Source organism: Schistocerca gregaria, unplaced genomic scaffold, assembly GCF_023897955.1.
Source record: "Schistocerca gregaria isolate iqSchGreg1 unplaced genomic scaffold, iqSchGreg1.2 ptg000180l, whole genome shotgun sequence".
Lineage (NCBI taxonomy): Eukaryota > Metazoa > Arthropoda > Insecta > Orthoptera > Acrididae > Schistocerca > Schistocerca gregaria.
Window position 1 is genome coordinate 5166526 of NW_026061730.1, and position 18643 is coordinate 5185168.

The 18643-nt window shown below is 38.6% G+C and overlaps 1 protein-coding gene across 1 annotated transcript in view; it reads right to left on the bottom strand.

Moving 5' to 3' along the window:
* The window catches only part of LOC126302897 (uncharacterized), an 84491-nt gene that overhangs the window by 54382 nt on the left and 11466 nt on the right, over positions 1-18643 (bottom strand). The window contains exon 2 of the mRNA XM_049991752.1: positions 7843-7920. Within this exon, the coding sequence (XP_049847709.1) occupies positions 7843-7920 (78 nt within the window). The remainder of the gene's footprint in view (positions 1-7842; positions 7921-18643) is intronic.

The window sequence follows — 18643 nt, forward strand, 5'->3', positions numbered from 1 at the left end:
CAGGGGGTGGACTACATGAAGGAAGCAGCTACTCAGGTAGCAGAGTGCTTATGAAGTGCACATGAGGGTTTTTTAGAATAGACAGTAGTTTGAAGTACTCTGAAGAACACTCCCCAGTCAATACGCAGCAAAGGATGTCAGACCACTTTAGGTCTAAAGAAACTTCGACTGTCCAAATTTTATCAGTAAATCGTCAAAGAATTCATAACAAAATTTCTTGAATTTCCTGCCCTACAGGAAAGCTCTCATGCTCAAAGTATTCTTGAGACCAACAGCTTACTGCAACCTAAAGTGGAAAGATCTGAGAGATTTAGAAAGTCAGGGAACATATGTTGTAAAGACAGATTAGACTCCAAGGCAGGGGGAGTGTTCACTGCAGTTGACAAAAATATTATCCCTATTGAGATTGAAGTGGAATGCGACAGTGAAGTTATCTGGTCCTGTATAACAGATGGATGTTATCAGTGGCGACCCGATTCCACAGTGACAGTTCTTAAATCTTCAAAGAAAGACCACAGTCAGTTGCGCATAAATTCCCAGACCATGCAATACTAGTTGGAGGTGACTTTCACCTATTGAGTATAGACTGGTATATCTATGGATTCATTGCAGATGATACTGACAGACAGATGGCCAAAATAATTTTGAAAACATTTTCAGAAAACTCTTTTGAGCAGTTAGCTTGACAGCCCATACACAATGGAAATATCTTAGATCTTGTACCTACAAACATGCCAGATCTTACTGACAATATCAGTATAGAAATGGGGATTAGCAATCCTAACTAGCAGTTAACCATGGTTATGAAAGATATTACATCAAGTAACAAGGCTAGGAGTGTGTTTCTTGTAGATAAGAGTAGATAAGCAGTTGTTAGCATCTCACTTTGCCAGTGAATTAACATCACTTAGTTCCAGTAAGATGCAAGTAGAGGAGTTACAGGTGAAGTTTAAACAGATTGTAAATCACAGTCTGGAGAGTTATGCACCTTGTAAGTGGATAAAGGATGGAAAAGCCTCTCCATGGTTTAATAATGAAATTTGGAAGATGCTGAGGAAGCAGAGGTTACTGCACCCTCAGTTCGAAAGAGACCGCAAAAATGACAACAACAAAAGGTTAATAGAGATTTGTATGTTTGCGAAAAGATCTATGCGCAATGCATACAGCAACTACCACCGTGATACCTTAGCGAAAGATCTTGCAGAGAACCTGAGAAAATTCTGGCCCTATGTAAAATGCTTCTGCTCGGTCCCTTGTTGAACAGTCAGGTGTGGCAGTTGAAGACAGCAAAATGAAAGCCAAAGTTTTAAATTTCATATCCAAGAAATCATTCACACAGCGAAATCATACAAATATACAGTCATATGACCATCGGACAGGCTCCTGGCACAGAGAATCAACTTAAAGTTTTAAAAGCAAATAAGGCACTAAGTCCGGATGAACTCCCAATTTGGTTTTACAAAAAATATTCCACAGCATTATTCCTTATTTAGCTTGCATTTATTGCGAATCTCTCGTCCAGCACAAAGTCTCAAGTGGCAGAAGGGTAAAGGAACACGCCTGCAAAATTACAGACAAATATCAGTAACTTCAGTTTGTTGCAGAATCCTTGAACATATTCCCAGTCTGAATACAATAAATTTTCTTGAGACTGAGAAGATTATGTCCACATTCAGCTTGAGAGAGCATTGCTTGTGTGAAACTCAGATCAACCTTTTCTCACATGATATACTGTGAACTACATATGAAGGGCAACAGGCAGAGTCCATAGATTTCTGGAACACATTTGACACGGTGCCCCACTGCAGGCTCTGAACGAAGGTACAAGCATATGGAATAAGTTCACAGATATGTGAATTCCTCGAAGACTTCATAAGCAATAGGACCCACCATCAGGGACAATGGTATCATCAGGAGTGCTCCAGGTACGTGTGATAAGATCACTGTTGTTCTCTATATACAGATAAATGATTTAGAGGACAGGATGGGCAGCAATCTGGGGTTGTTTGCTGATGATGCTTTGGTGCATGGTACTGTACTAATTAAAAGTTATCAACTGAAAACTTCAGTATTATACGAGATAGGAAATTTAGAATGAGCTGAGCGGAATAATCTGAAGCAGTGACACAACTCACCGGAAAGCAGTCATTCCATTCTCTGTGAGAAGATATTTTGATTCACTGGAAAATAATTCAATTAAAGTATATACATACTTAAAGTTTGGAACCAGGCACACTATTATCTTTTGTGTCATAATATCTGTTTACTTCTGAAGATCACCTGTGTATAATCATAGACATTATTTTTGTGGACTGAATGGCATCCTTTATTAATATATAAAGTAATAGTTAAAAACTTAATAAAATTAACATAAGGCATTATACATTTAAATATGACTGCCAAACTTTTAGCTGAGGTGTTCCTAACATGGATGAATAAAGTGGTTGCATGAATTTTTCTAATGTAATAATCCACAACATATTTCATAAACCCAATTTTGGTCTGAGTATACAGCCCATCCAAAGTAGTAAAAATTAACCTAGTCATTTTCATTACAGGACTCTGAAAGCAGCAAAAATCTTTACACCACCCTTTATAAGACCAATCCTACCTAAAGTAGTCAGTCAGTGGCAATCTCTCACATGATTAACCTATCTGCATTCATATTATCAAATGTCAGTCCACCTAACATCTTCATTAACATCTTTCTTTTCTTTTTCTACAGTCTTTAACTTTTTGGAAACATTCAGTAGGCAGCATATGGGTTGTGTAATTGTGTCAAAATTATGAAAGACTGTGTACATGGGTTACATTCCTGGAATCTGGATGTATCGAACTGTAAGCACCAGGAATACTGTAGCTATGTTAATACATCACTCTTCATCTGATGAAATGCTCTGTGTTTACATCAACACTGTCACACTACTGTTTTGGATTGTGAGGTTTTTTTCTGTTTACCGGTAATAAACATATATCAAAGATTTGAGAGTGGTCATCAATTTGACTTCAAGGAATAGATACTCAAAATCAATTTTAGTATTTATTTGGGCATACATAGCAGGACAACTTTCCACAGAACAGTTGTTCACTAATAGTGCAATCTTCTGTCAATGAGAAAGCAAATGCAGAATACAAAGTTGCAGCTAAGCAATGACCCCAGATGGTTGTCACAGCAACTGGAAACTGTGTCACAAACAAAATTTAGTTTCTGTGTCATTATTAAAAAATAGGAAATGAAAGTCATTAGCCATTTGTGAGCAGATGGCTTCAAGCAATTCTTTTTGTGCTACACAGTTCTGTTTCTTTTCTTTCTAATCAGATTTTTTCAAGATTCTAAATCATACATGATCACAATAATATCTTTGTAGTATTTGCTTTCAATTCAGCACATTAAGGTCATAAATGCATTTTTCTTTGTAGTAGCATACACACAGTGAGCAATATGTGGAAATGTAACATAAGAATGATAAGGACAGGGCATGAACAACTTTTGCTTTTGTTGATCTATACTGTTAACTGTTCACAAACTGTGCTCTGAGTTGTTGCTTCAGATCATCATACGTGTTTGCATTACATCTGAACATTCTATCATGTAATTATCATTAATTATTTTAATAAAAACTTTAATTTTTTATCACTTACCTGCAGCAGTAAAGGTTCACTATTCACTGTCAACATTTTTAGTTGTTGGTATTAATGTACGGGGACTATAAACAGAAAGCAGGAATGACGCGACAGCTAGCTTATATTCATATTACATTTAAAATAATATTTTAATTGTCATGTCTACCACAGTTTTGAAACTAGTAGAGGTGACAAAAAGAATGAAATCTTCACCTCTCAAGAAAATGATCAGTGTTACACCCACCAAACTGTAGTCACTTTCCTGGCACCTGGCAGGGCCGATGGGTGAACACTGTCACACAGCCAGTACGAGAATGGTTGGCCTCAAAGGCATCTAGTACTTCGTAATAAAGGGTGTAAAACAGGATCACACTAGTCCAGCCCATCAACACAGAAACACTGTTATTACTAGACCAAATGGTTTGTGGTTTTTGTTTTACTTAAATGTTTGACAGTTGGAAACAATAGGAAAAATTATATGGATCTTAGTGCAGCTAGAAAGACTACCTTAATACACAACATATTTCTCATATAGACATAAAATCATGTTAAAAACAAAGATTCCAAGACTTACCAAGCGGGAAAGCGCCGGCAGACAGGCACAATGAACAAAACACACAAACACACACATAGAATTACTAGCTTTCGCAACCGGTGGTTGCTTCTTCAGGAAAGAGGGAAGGAGAGGGAAAGACGAAAGGATGTGGGTTTTAAGGGAAAGGGTAAGGAGTCATTCCAATCCCGGGAGCGGAAAGACTTCCCTTAGGGGGAAAAAAGGACAGGTGTACACTCGCACACACGCATATCCATCCGCACAAACACAGACACAAGCAGACACATTTAAAGGCAAAGAGTAAGGGCAGAGATGTCAGTCGAGGCAGAAGTACAGAGGCAAAGAAGTTGTTGAAAGGCAGGTGAAGTATTAGCGGCAGCAAGCAGACATATTTAAAGGCAAAGAGTAAGGGCAGAGATGCCAGTCTAGGCAGAAGTACAGAGGCACCAAGGCATGTTTAGCCACAGGGTGATCCTCATTACCAACAAACACTGTCTGCCTGTGTCCATTCATGCGAATGGACAGTTTGTTGCTGGTCATTCCCACATAGAAAGTGTCACAGTGTAGGCAGGTCAGTTGGTAAATCACGTGGGTGCTTTCACACGTGGCTCTGCCTTTGATTGTGTACACCTTCCGGGTTACAGGACTGGAGTAGGTGGTGGTTGGAGGGTGCATAGGACAGGTTTTACACCGGGGGCGGTTGCAGGGGTAGGAGCCAGAGGGTAGGGAAGGTGGTTTGGGGATTTCATAGGGATGAACCAAGAGGATACAAAGTTGCCGCCGCTCATACCTCACCTGTCTTTCACAACTTCTTTGCCTCTGTACTTCTGCCTCGACTGACATCTCTGCCCTTACTCTTTGCCTTTAAATATGTCTGCTTGTGTCTGTGTTTGTGCAGATGGATATGTGTGTGTGTGCGCGAGTGTACACCTGTCCTTTCTTCCCCCTAAGGGAAGTCTTTCCGTTCCCGGGATTGGAATGACTCCTTACCCTCTCCCTTAAAACCCACATCCTTTCGTCTTTCCCTCTCCTTCCCTCTTTCCTGAAGAAGCAACCATCGGTTGCGAAACCTAGTAATTCTGTGTGTGTGTTTGTGTGTTTTGTTCATTGTGCCTGTCTGCTGGTGCTTTCCCGCTTGGTAAGTCTTGGAATCTTTGTTTTTAATATATTTTTCCCATGTGGAAGTTTCTTTCTATTTTATTTACATTAAAATCATGTTAATACTGAGAAACAAATATGCTTTCAGTTTTTGTCTTATCCTTGTCTGGAGATGCAATTTTCAGCTGCTTAGTGACTCACTGAACATACCTCAGAAAAGTCTAATACATTCGAACTGTGGCATCTCAACTCTTGTTTGTATTATCTCCATTCACTAATACTACTTTGACATGAATGTAGAAATGCAAGTGTCAGTTGTGAAAAGCTTAAAACGCTGTAGGAGGGACAAATATAATTGCAAATTAGTTACTAAATCTATTTACAACTCCACATCATGTCATACAAAAATGTGCACATCAGGAGCAATGTTTTTACTGGCTGTGATTATTGTGAATTGCTCTTTTCCTTCCTTGTTTTATGGTGTAGACATATAGTTGTAAACATATAGTACGTTGACAGCACTGTCTCTCCTTTCCTGTTATGCTGTGTGACACTTTACAGTTCAGCATATCAAAAGGCAAGGGATCTTGCAACTTATGCCACTGAATATGTGAGAATATATGTGTGGTGCAGGCAGTAGCAGGAAAATACAATGATGGTGAAGAGAAGTGGTGAGATTAGTTTGAAGATCCAGAAATAAACATATCAGTCTTAGCATGCGGAGATGATAGTTGCTTTTGTGGTGTGTGTGTGTGTGTGTGTGTGTGTGTGTGTGTGTGTGTGTGTGTGTGTGTGTGTGTGTGGCACACGCCATCACATATCCCTTTTGTGTATCAGGAGGTGGACTCTCTCAAAAAATTTAATTTAGTATTACATACACATCAATCAAAAATAAATATAACATTAGACTTTATTACAAATCATATAATACTGTTCCCTGATTACGTAAACATTGCATTGGGTTTCTCAAATTTAAAGAACTTTTTTATGAATTATATAACATAGAATGCATTATTAATCATGTACAAACAAAACCAGAAAGACATAACTTGAACAAAACAGACTACATTCCAAATTTTTCTGCCTTAAAAATTAAGTAAGACAATAACACGATTATTACACAAAATTTTCTTCTTCTTACTTTCGAATAACGTGTTATTATCTCTTTGGAATCTTTATTACTTCCAAGCAAGTTAAAAGATTTCAGTGCTAGTTCTATTTCAGATCATAATGTGGGCCACATTTTCTTCTTATATTATGGTTGTGGTACATTTGATTGTGAGAAAGTTATGATTGAAGAGAGAGAATGTTTGGTTGTGGTCAATGTCCCGACTTTCTTAAAAAGGCTAAGACAGGAGATTTCTCGGGTGGTGAGACACATGTAACTCTGTAATAAACTCATTTTGGGTGTAGACATTTTTCATTACACAGTAACTGCCTTAGAAAACATTCACAAATCCACAAGTAAATGAAAATACTTCATTCATATTAGGAATTATTCTGATGGCAAGTGTTGCAGAGCAAATACTTTTAATTTTCTAAATTAGGAGCATGTGCAACTCCCAATTTTGCTACAATCAACACAACACATCGCTATTATCCACCTATACTATACGGCTTGATAATGGCAACCCCTTGGGGGCAATATTCTGGAGGAGAAATGCTTTCCCTTTTGGATTTCCCAGTTGGTGAATACTAAGGAGGAGGTCACCAGAAAAACATTTCGATTTTGTAATGGAGGGAAGTTGGAGGGGAGGGGGCAGGTGTAACATTATAAAGGGAGAACAATTTTTGACAACAGCATGCAGAGCCAAATTGATGTAGATTGCAGCAGTTATACGAAAACAAAAAGATCTGTACAGAAAAGACAAATAAGAAGAACTGCACCAAATAAGTCTTGGCCTTCAAAGTAACCACTGTTAGCTACAACACACTTCTGACATCAGTTGTAAAGTTGTTGGAAACTGTCAACCAATTTTCTTGAGCAATCGCTCAAAGCACTGTGGTCACACACCATTGCATATCTGTGGCATAGCAGCTGATGAGACCTGGTGCTGCCAATAAAATCCTGAGACCGAGTGACAGTCCGTGGCATAATGTTTGTTGTCTTCCCCACCTTGCAAAAAGAAACTTCTGTCAAAATCCAAGATTAAAGGATGTCAATTGCTTTTTTCTAAACCAAAGTCTTGATCTATCATGAATTTCTATCTGGGGGAGGTGAGGGAAATGTCTGTCGCTCAGTCTCCGGATCGTACTGGTAGCACCTGGTCTCACCTCCTGTAATGATGCAATAAATCCAACAACGCATGACCACGTTACTTAAAACTATTCCACAAGAGGTGTTTAAGAACAGTTTTCAATAGCTTTACAATTAGTGTCACAAATGTGTTGTAGCTAATGGTGATTACTTTGTAACTCTCATTTTCTTTATTTTCTGAGACCATTCATCAAATGTTTCGGATGTACCTTGTATATTTCGGAGTATAATAGCACACTGTAATGCATAATGGTGATAGGTTTTCATTATCATGTTCTTGTGTTTAAAAAGATGGTTTATGCCACCTTACCTTATGTAAACTGCCTTTAAAAAGAGCTGCCCTGTCTTTCATTTTCTTGTCCTTCTCAACAAATCTTTCAATCTGCCACTAGAACAAAACAAGAAAGAAAATTGTTGTGAACAAAACCACAGGATTGCTCAAGTATTCTATCTATAGTAAAATTAACTTGAGGGAGCTGCTTGGTCCAAAACTACTTGTGACCAGCTGTCAACAGTCCAAATAGCCATCTTTCACAGTGAGGACATGCATGGAGAGTGTCAGTGAGGTTCCAGAAGGTACCAACAGGGATGTGGACCCACTCCAGTTCCCCTATCGTGGCAGGGGATCACGAGCACAGTGAACTTCCTCTGGTGCTCGTGGTACCACACACTTACACTACGAAGTGTGTGACATACTCCATTGTTCTGCTGGTAGACGCTATCTTGCCAAGGGAAAATAAATTGCACGTATGAGTGGCTGTGGTCCCCAAGGATTGATGCTTACTTGTGTTGAACCACTGTGCTTTCCAGAATGATGAAATCACCCAGGGAAGACCACAAAAATATTCGCAACACCATAAACCCCCTCCACCAGCCTGAACCCTTCAACAACTGTTGCAGTGCCATACATGCCAAAAGCCGTCTGTCTGATGGAGCATAAAACACGATTCATTTGAAAAGATCATCTTTTGCCACTCAGTGGCATGCAAATTCCTGCCTTTCTCGATGATGGACAGCAGCCAGAATAAGTGCACGAACCAAACCATTGCTGCAGAGGCCCATATGCATCAACATTTGTTGAATGGTCATTGAGAAGATACGGTTTGTAGCCCCTTCGTTCATCTGGCCGGTCAGTTGCCCAACAGTTGCATATTCATTCACCCACACATATCTTTGCACCACAGTTGCCTGCATGCCAGTTTTGGAAGGCACTAATTTGCCTTCCACGGTATACTTCCACCACGGTGGCATGTAAACAGTTTACAATCTTAGCCTTTTTGGAAATGCTTCTACACTTGGCCCAAAAACCAATGATGTCTGATAAATAGCTCTGTTTCACCATTATGAAAACATCTGCACTCTTTTCTGCATCACCCCTCAACCCACTTTATATATACTCCAATGCTAATGCTGGAATCTGCCGTCTGTGAGCGGTTACTGCATGTTGATATAAAACATAGGCAGTGCTCACATTAATGTGACTGAACTGTGTATAAAATTACAAAGAGACAGATGGCGTGGGCAGTACTTACCTTTAGAAGGTGGAATTTCAAGTACTGCTGATGGACACTTGTAAGTGTATGGGGTGGGGGAAAAAAATCAAATTCATTATTTTCCTGATGTCTGAGGGACCTCTTCCAATCATCCCCAAGTTATCAATCTCTCCTCCTTCAGGAACAAACAAAGTTATGAGATATCTCCCTTCCTCATTCCCCCTCATATGTGTGTGACAATCAGCAGCACTGGCAATTTCACCTCCTAAATATAAGTAGTGGTCGGCCATAGTGTATCACTGGAATTAAATATTTTTCTGCTAGCAAAAATTACACCCCATACACAATTGCAGTCAAATAGCATTAGATATAATTTTTATTTACCAAGCAGCTGTAGATACAGGCATACACAGTGAAGACTAACAGTGCCATTTTTCAGGTCCTTTCCAATGAAGAATGTACAGAAGCAGAAATAGTAACTGAAATTATATGGAAAGAATGAAAGGAAAAACAACTGCTCTTACTGAGTTGTTCACCTCCTCCTTGCTCCAGGAACTCTTGAGAACTTTTTCTATTTAATCTCAGTATGCATTGTTTCATCCAACATGTCTTCTCTTTTGAAATAAGGAAAATCCAGGATGGAATATAACAATATTATGGAAATAAAAGTCACCACTCACCATATGGTAGAGATGCTGAGTCACAGATAGGTACAACAGAAAGACTGTCACAAGAAGCTTCCTGCCAGTAAGGCCTTACTGGCAAAACCTTCTTGTTTGTGACAGGCTTTTAGTTGTGCCTATCTATGACTTAGCATCTCGGCTTTATAGTGAGTGGTAACTTTCCTTTTCATAATATTGTTACTTTCTTCTTTTTTGGCAGATTAATATAACTCCAGTTTAAAAAAAAAATATGTTTTCCTTGACTAGGTTTTCCTCGTCTGTGTTAATGTCTTCCCTGATGCTTGGTAAGCAGTTGCTATCAATATTTGATATAACACTTATATGTTTGCCAACACAGGAGATTTCAAAATACAGGGAGTACATAAAGTCTAGGAACAGTTTCAATTATTTATTGCACAGAAACCAAACACTGTAGAGATATCACACATATGTCATTTCGAAGAGAAACACTGAAAGTTTTTTTCCCCTATGTTTAGAACCAAGTACGGTAAGAAGCCAACAACAAGAAAGGCCATGTACTACTGCCCCAACAAATTCATTATGACAGGTAGCTTGTGCCTGGCGAAGAGAAGCGGACATCCTAGTGTGAGTGCAGTGAATGTGGAGCACTTACGAGAGATATTCATAAGGAGTCCTAAGAAATCGGCGCATCATGCATTCTGTGAACTGGAAATGACTCCAATGACAGTGTGGGAAGTCCTGCTACAGAAGCTGTCTATGAAACCATTAAAATTGGAGCTAGTGCAGAAGCTCAATGGCAACGACAAAGACAAGCATTCCGAGATTTGTTCACAGTTGTAACAAGTGAATGGGGGGGGTATGGCTTTGTTAAACACTTCATTTTTAGTGACGAAGTAACTTTTCACAGTACTGTGAAAGTGGACAGGCACAACAGTCGAATCTACGGTATGAAGCATCCACACAAATGCACTGAATTTGAGCATATTCCCCAAACGCAGGTGCCAATGCTAAGGAAAAGTTAATGTGGGTTAGAGGGCAGAAGGAAGAAGTAGTAAACCAATTCATTCAGAAACTCAGAGATATTAAGTGGGACTTTATATATAAACTGTCAAGTGGGAAGAAATAAAACTGAAACTGCTTTTAAGATTTGTGGTATTCTTGTTCTCCTCTTACAAAAATCAATCTTAAAAGCCAACCTATAAAGAAAAACATTAAGCGGTACACAGATAAACTTACCAATATGAGGGAAAATATGTTATCGTTGTACCACATGTATAAAAGTTCTCATTAAGATGGAATGGAGCAGAAGGATGATTTGTACAAAGCATATCTTGAATGTAAGAGAACCTACAGAACTAAGCTTAGAATGGCTAAAAGAACAGCATATGAAAGATACATTGAAGGGGCTCCTAATAAGTGCAAAGCTGCATGGAATGCTGTTGCACAAAAGCATTGCAGGAATGATGAACATCGCATAGCTCTTGACCCGGATAAAGTTATTCATTTTTTCATGGACTCTATAAGTTATATTAGGAACAAAATTGAAACAACAACCATTATTGCAAGTGATCTACTTAAGCAACAATAACCTGCAAACAATACATTTAGATGGAGGACAATCACACCCACTGAGATTACAAAGGTAGTGGCAAAGTTCTCAAACTCCAAGAGCATGGACTGCTCTTGGTTGTCCAATTACATAATTTAAAAAAAACAGTGCATATAATTAGTGAACCATTAGCCTTTCTGTTTAATAGGTGTCGAAAGTTTGGAGTCTATCCTACAACTCTAAAAATATCGAAAGTTATCCCAGTGTATAAAAAAGGGGACAAACATGATCTCAAAAATTACTGACCAGTTTCAATAGTTCCCATTTTCTTGAAAATACTTGAATCTCTTATTTATAACCAACTGAACAACTAATTTGAGTCACATAACTTACTCTCTAATAGTCAATTTGGCTTCTGCAACAGAAAAAATACCACCACTGCTGTTCTTTCAATTGTGAATGAAGCAATAACAACCTTTGAGAATAAAAATAAAGCCTCACTTCTTTTATGTGATTTAAGTAAGGCATTAGACTGGATTTCTCATGATATCTTAATTGCTACACTCAAATTTTATGGCATACAAGATTCTGCAACGGCAGTAATTGAATCATACCTAAAAATTGGAAGCAGTTTGCCTATGTCAGAAACAGAGACTCACAATTGCTAGAAGTTAAGACAGGAGTCCCACAAGGTTATGTCCTTAGGCCCTTCTTTTTTATAACTGCAGTCAATGATTTACCTCATTGTATCCCCACTACTATTATTTGGTGATGCTGATGCCACAACTTTGCTTGCTCAGCACGAGAACATATCAGTTCTGCAAGATGACATAGAAGCAGCACTAAATTGGTTCTCATCACACTGCTTTTCAATCCTTATAAAAACCAACAGATTATACTGGGATTGTCAAAAGAGGTATAGGTGAAAGCAGTTAAAATTCTAGGAATTCATGTAGACTTTAAGTTAATGTGGGAAACACACATCAACCATACCTGCGTAAAGTTGTCTCGAGTTACATATTTAATGTGGAAACTGAGGAGCCTGGTGACGAAAGAATATTTAAGAGTTATTTATTTTTTACTCTTTCAGTCACAGATAGAGTATGGACTGCTGATGGGACTCTCTCTCCACATCACTGAAGTCCTAAAAATTCAGAAGAAAGTGATAAGACCTATGAGCAATTCTGGTAGATCAGAGCACTGCCGACTATTGTTCATTCAGCTGAAAATATTAAACGTTATTAATCTTTATATATACGCCTTAGCATTGTATGCAAAAAACAATATAGCAGATTTTGAAATGGGGGAAAACATGCATCACCATAATACCAGAGGCAAAACAAAATTAGACATACCTAGGCACAGGCTGACAAGAACAGGGAATTCCCATAGAATCAATAGTCTAAAAATATTTAATAAACTTCCATTTTCTTCTCGGTCAGATCACATAAGTAGCTTCAAGAGCAAGCTACTAAATTGGTTACTAATCAATCCTTTTTACAATGTAACAGAATTTATGAATATAAAATCAATCAACATTAATTTTAAGTATTTCACTATGCGATGTCACTGAATGTATTTATCTTATGTTAGGGTGTATGTTATCATCTATGGGCACTTTTTGCAAAGCTCGTCTAGCTTTAAGGTACTATTCAAGGAAAATGTTATATGATATCCATTTAAATTGCCTATTCCACCTCAGGTGGTCAATGGTGAACAAAGAATCTGAATCTGTACCGCAGAGGTAAATGTTTTTTGTGTCTCGTCACGTCAAAAATTGCATGGGCCATTTTTCTTCCCCAAGAGCACTGTCACTGGAAATTCCTACTTGCACATGTTGCAGCAATGGCTGATACCTCAAATGAGATTGGACTCTCTGTTCATCTTTCAGCAGGATGGGGCTCCACCCCATTTTCATCAAAAAGTTTGTGGGTACCTGAACACGGAGCTGTCACATCAGTGGCTCGGCCATGCTACAGAAGGGGAAATCTGTTTCATGAAATGGCCCTCCTGATCACCAGATCTCACTCTGTGTGACTCTTTTGTGTATGTACTACCTCTACCATATGATGTAGCAGAGCTACGGGAGTGAATACGGCAAGTGACTGCCACAGTCGACGATGGCATGCTGGGATTGGTAAGGAAAGAATTCGATTACCGTATTGTCATCTACCTGACCACTCATGGTTCACATATCAAATGTTTGTGGAACAAAAATAAACTTTCATAAAGTTTCTCTTTGAAATGCAGTATGTATGGCATCTGTACAATGTTTAGTTCTTGTGCAATAAATAATTGAAAGTGTTCCTCGATTTTATGTACACGCTGTACTTGAACATACACTGTATGGTAGCACATTCAAGATAAGAGAATCAGGTGTAAATAATGGTATACAACTGCAAAGAACACAATCTCAAAGAAATAAGTATTATGTTGTGGAAATAATGTCTGTCTGTCTGTCTGTCTGTCTGTCTGTCTAACAAGCAGTAAGCAGAGATAGGAAAAATCCATTTTATTTTATGGACAATTACAGAGTTATTTTTGCCTATTTGTTGCTGTTTTCTGTCAATTCTGGTATTAACTTCTGCCAACTTTGATGGTATTTTTGAGGAGTTTGGTATTACTTGCCAATAGCTTATTTTTGAAGTATCAAATGGCTTATATCACTGTTACAGCACTATGAAAACGAAAATATACCGCTTAACTACATTACATATGGCATCACAGAAGAAAAAGGAAATCATTTATATGAAACCCGTTAAATGTAATCAATTAAAGAAACCATACACTGTCAAAAGGTTTTAAAATTAAAGCACTATTATAGCTTCAATGGTTTCTTTGAAACCTTTTACCACCAATTGATCAGTACTTCACAACAATGCAAAAATAGCAGCCTAAAGTGTAAATTTTTAAGATGGGCAAGGAGAAGGCCACAAATGCAGTTAACCAATTCAGCTCATATTTGGCAGCCTGCTTCTATACAACATAAAATGAAGATCAGTTTTGAGAACACCGTCCCTACAGTTCATGGTGTGAATTTGATTCAAAACTGACCAGATCGATATACAATTGAAAATGGAACACTTTTAATCATCATAGGTGGTGTCCAGAAGCAAACTTTTTTCCTAGGGATTTGTGAAAGAAACTATTATAACTGCCACTTATGTACCTGTAAATTAAATGCTATCCAATTAAAGTACTGCTGATGCAACAATCAAGGCATCTGGCTGGGGAGCAGAGAACTTGTGTTCAATTCTGAAATGTATTCTGCTGGATTTTTTGTAATCTTTATTTTGCTTATTGAAATTAGAAACAATAGGAGGGTTAATATGGCAGTTTTTAAGGAATAATAACAAGGAGGTAAATAAATTTCTCAAACAACTTGGATTGGTGAAAAATAAATATTTGAAGTCTCATATGAAAACAATTGTCACGAGGGACCACAGACAGCTGAATATGCTATGCTAGTTTACAATGAGCTGTGGTACAGAACTTTATTTGGAGGTTTCAAAACTGCAATGTACATCTTGGAATCCAGCAGGAATTTCACAACTATCCACATTCCACAACAATTCATAGCATAATTCATGATCAATTTTCAGCACCAATTTTTTAGGTGATGCTGCATGAGTGGTGTGCAATAGAATTACACTGGAGATCCAAAGAAACTGGTACACCTGCCTAATATCATGTAGGGGCCCACAAGCATGAAAAAATGTGCTGCAACATGACATGGCATGGACTTGACTGATGTCTGAAATAGTGCTAGAGGGAACTGACACCATGAATCCTGAAGGGCTGTCCATAAATCAGTAAGAACACAAGGGTGTGGAGACATCATCTGAACAGCACATTGCAAAGCATCCCAGATACACTCAGTAACGTTCATGTCTGGTGAGTTTGGTGACCAGTGAAGTGTTTAAACTCAGAAGAGTGTTTCTGGAGCCACTCTGTAGCAATTCTGGATGTGTGGGGTTCCACATTGTCCTGCTGAAATTGCCCTAGTTCTTCAGAATGCACAATGGCCGTGAATGGATACAGGTAATCTAGAAAGGATGGTTACATAAGTGTTGCCTATCAGAGTCGTATATAGATATATCATGGGTCCTGTATGAGTCCAACTGCACACATCCCACACCATTACAGAGTCTCCACCAGCTGGAACAAGTCCCCTGCTGACAAGCAGTGTCCATGGACTCATGAGGTCAGTTCCATACCCATACACATCTATACACTTGATAGAATTTGAAATGAGACTCATCCGACCCAGCAACATTTTTCCCGTAATCCACAGTCCAATGTTGGTGTGGACAGATCCAGACGAGGCACAAAGCTTTGTGTCATGCAGTCATCAAGGGTACACGAGTGGGCCTCAGCTCCAAAAGTCCATAGTGATGATGTATCGTTGAATGATTTGCATGCTGATTCTTGTTGATAGCCCAGTACAGAAATGTATGGCAATCTGAGGAAAGGTTACACTTCTGTCACATTGAACAATTCTCTTCAGTCGTCATTGGTCATTTTCTTGCAGAATCTTTTTCCAGCCACAGCGATGTCAGAGATCTGATGTTTTACCACATTCCTGATATTCAAGGTACACTTGTGGAATGGTCAAATGGAAAAACCTCATTTCATCACTACCTCAAAGATACTGTGTCCCATTGCTCATGCACCGACTATAGCAACATGTTCCAACTCGTTTAAATCTTGATAATCTGCCATTGCAGCAGCAGTAACCGAGCTAACAACTGCGGCAGGCACTTGTTATCTTATACAGGTACTGATGACTGCAGTGCAATATTCTGTCTTTTTACATCTCTCTGTATTTTAATACACTTGCCTATACCAGCTTCTTTGGCACTTCAGTGTAATTCCCAAAAACGAAATATTTTTAAATGTAAGCCAAGTCAGTTTTCTGCCAAATCTTCAGAATAAATGATGTAGTTGTGTGAAAGCTGCTTTCATTACATGTTCTTGGTGCCACAAGCATATTTGCTTCAAATGTTTATATGACAAGTACCACCCATGTAGATGTTCAAAGGTAAGTGAAGGCATGTAACAGTGAGTGAAAGAGCCTTTGTAGGGAAACCAGGATTAAAATTATAATTCTTTCTAATCCAAGTCAGTAAAGAAATTTATTTCCCTACCTTGTTATTATTTTTCACTGATTACCTTTTGACTGTCACTCAGGAAGGAAAGTGTGGATGCAATTGTCGATAGTCTTAATTAGTCAGAAGTTCGTGCACAATGGGTTACGCACTATCTCATGAGGAAACTAAATCTTCTCACTCTTTGGTGTGATGCCAAGACACAGTACCAATATTTCTGAAGCAGATGTGAACACATTAACCAAACCCAAAAAGGGCTTCCAATGATTTTGTCACCATAATAACTCAGGTGATTGACTGATTCTATATGATAACACTCGGCCTCACACAAGTTTGAGGACTTCAGAACCATCATTAAACAGGGTTGGGTAGTATTATCTCATCCATCCTACAGCCCTGACCTAGCACACCTCCAACTTCCATTTGCTTGTCTCATTAAAGCATCACATATGTAGACGACATTTTGAGGATGACAAAGATGTGATTCTTACAGTGGAGAAATGGCTTCAATACCAGAACAAGGAGTGGCACTGACAGGGTACACACACCCTTGTGTCTCGGTGGAGGAAGGCAATAGAACAGGGCAGAAATTGTGTGGAAGTATAGGAAATGTAGAATAAACAACATTCTTTCTTTTGTGTATTTATCGTTGTGTTCAATAAATAATTACTAAAGGAAAAAAATGTAGTGCCTCACTTTTTGTGTAACCCTCACATTTATTTTAATAGTTATTCCATATTATATTTACTACTTTGTGAATGAAGCTTGTGGTCAAAGCACGAATTGTTGGTAGTGAAATTTAACAGTGAAAAAGAGAGGGATGGCTGTACTGAGCTGAGAAGACACATTATATTTCAATGATATGTCACCCTGATGCTGCTCATGAACATTTACCTCAAGTCAGTTATCTTCTTGTAGTTTCTCCATGTTAAGGACCTGCTATGCACTGCCACCATGTCTTGTCATGTGGCTTTGTTTCCATTTGCAGAGGATTGAGGGCTGTAAGACACCTCTCTAGTCTTCAAGCCACAAAATAACATAACTGCCTTTTAAACAACTCTTTTGTATTTTGTTACTCTTATGTGACATTCATATACATTGAGTAAACAGATCTCATTAACGAGAACAACATTTTCAAATTGAATCCCATAACACCACAGAAAAGAGTGACATTGCTCCTCAGCCTTGTTAAGCTTATTCTGGGTGTTGATATTGCACACAGTGTCTCTTCCTCTCTGCCTTCCAAAACACGGCCAAGCCACAACCCCAATAAGTAAATAACCCCTTCGTAGCAGGAGAAGATGGTCTATATCTGTCACACTTTGATGATGTCCTAAGCCGACAATTATTTTGTCATTTCTGCAAATATTACACCGCGAAGTACACACAGTGGGGAGTTCTTTATATACTAACTAGCTAAATAATATTTTTAAATAAACTTGTTTATATGATCATGAGGAAGAGATCGGACATATTTTTATGGACAAATAACATGTATTGCCTAACTAGGCTGCGATCTATGTTATGTTAAAAGATACCAGATGTCATGTTAATTTACATATTCACAAAACTTAAGTGTCATGTTCAGTGTTTTTCATATCTATACTTTTGTAATTTGAAAGAATATAGTTTAAATGATGCACCATATTAAAGTCTCACAAACACCAATTTTTACACAATAGTTGTGTAAAAGGCTCAGGAAATGTCACATCCGTGGCTAAAACTGAACATATGTAAGAAACCATCGTGCAGGACAGTCCGGCTCCATGCTGCGGCGCAACAGACAAGTGCTTAGCACAGTCAGCCCAAGCTGCCCACCACAGTCTACCCAGGCCTAATGCCACGCTGCCACCACTGCCATTAGGCAAGGAAATTCAACCTCGTCTGCCTCCTCTACTGTGGTCACACGAGGCAACATCATGATTATTATGTCCCGATGCCACCTCAACACCAGGCATCACCACTGCATTGCTGCCCAATCTATTGTTAATGAACAATTTAATTGTAACAATCAAAATAATCAACTTCCGACAATATACTGTAATTGCATAGCTAAAAAATCCATTCACCAAGCAATGGTTGGAGTCTTTCCTTATCATCCCATCTATCAAGTCTCCCTTCACCTTGCATTCTGGGTGACTTTTCGGAGTGGCCGGCCGTGGTGGTCTCGCGATTCTAGGCGCGCAGTCTGGAACCATGAGACTGCTACGGTCGCAGGTTCGAATCATGCCTCGGGCATGGATGTGTGTGATGTCCTTACATTAGTTAGGTTTAAGTAGTTCTAAGTTCTAGGGGACTAATGACCACAGCAGTTGAG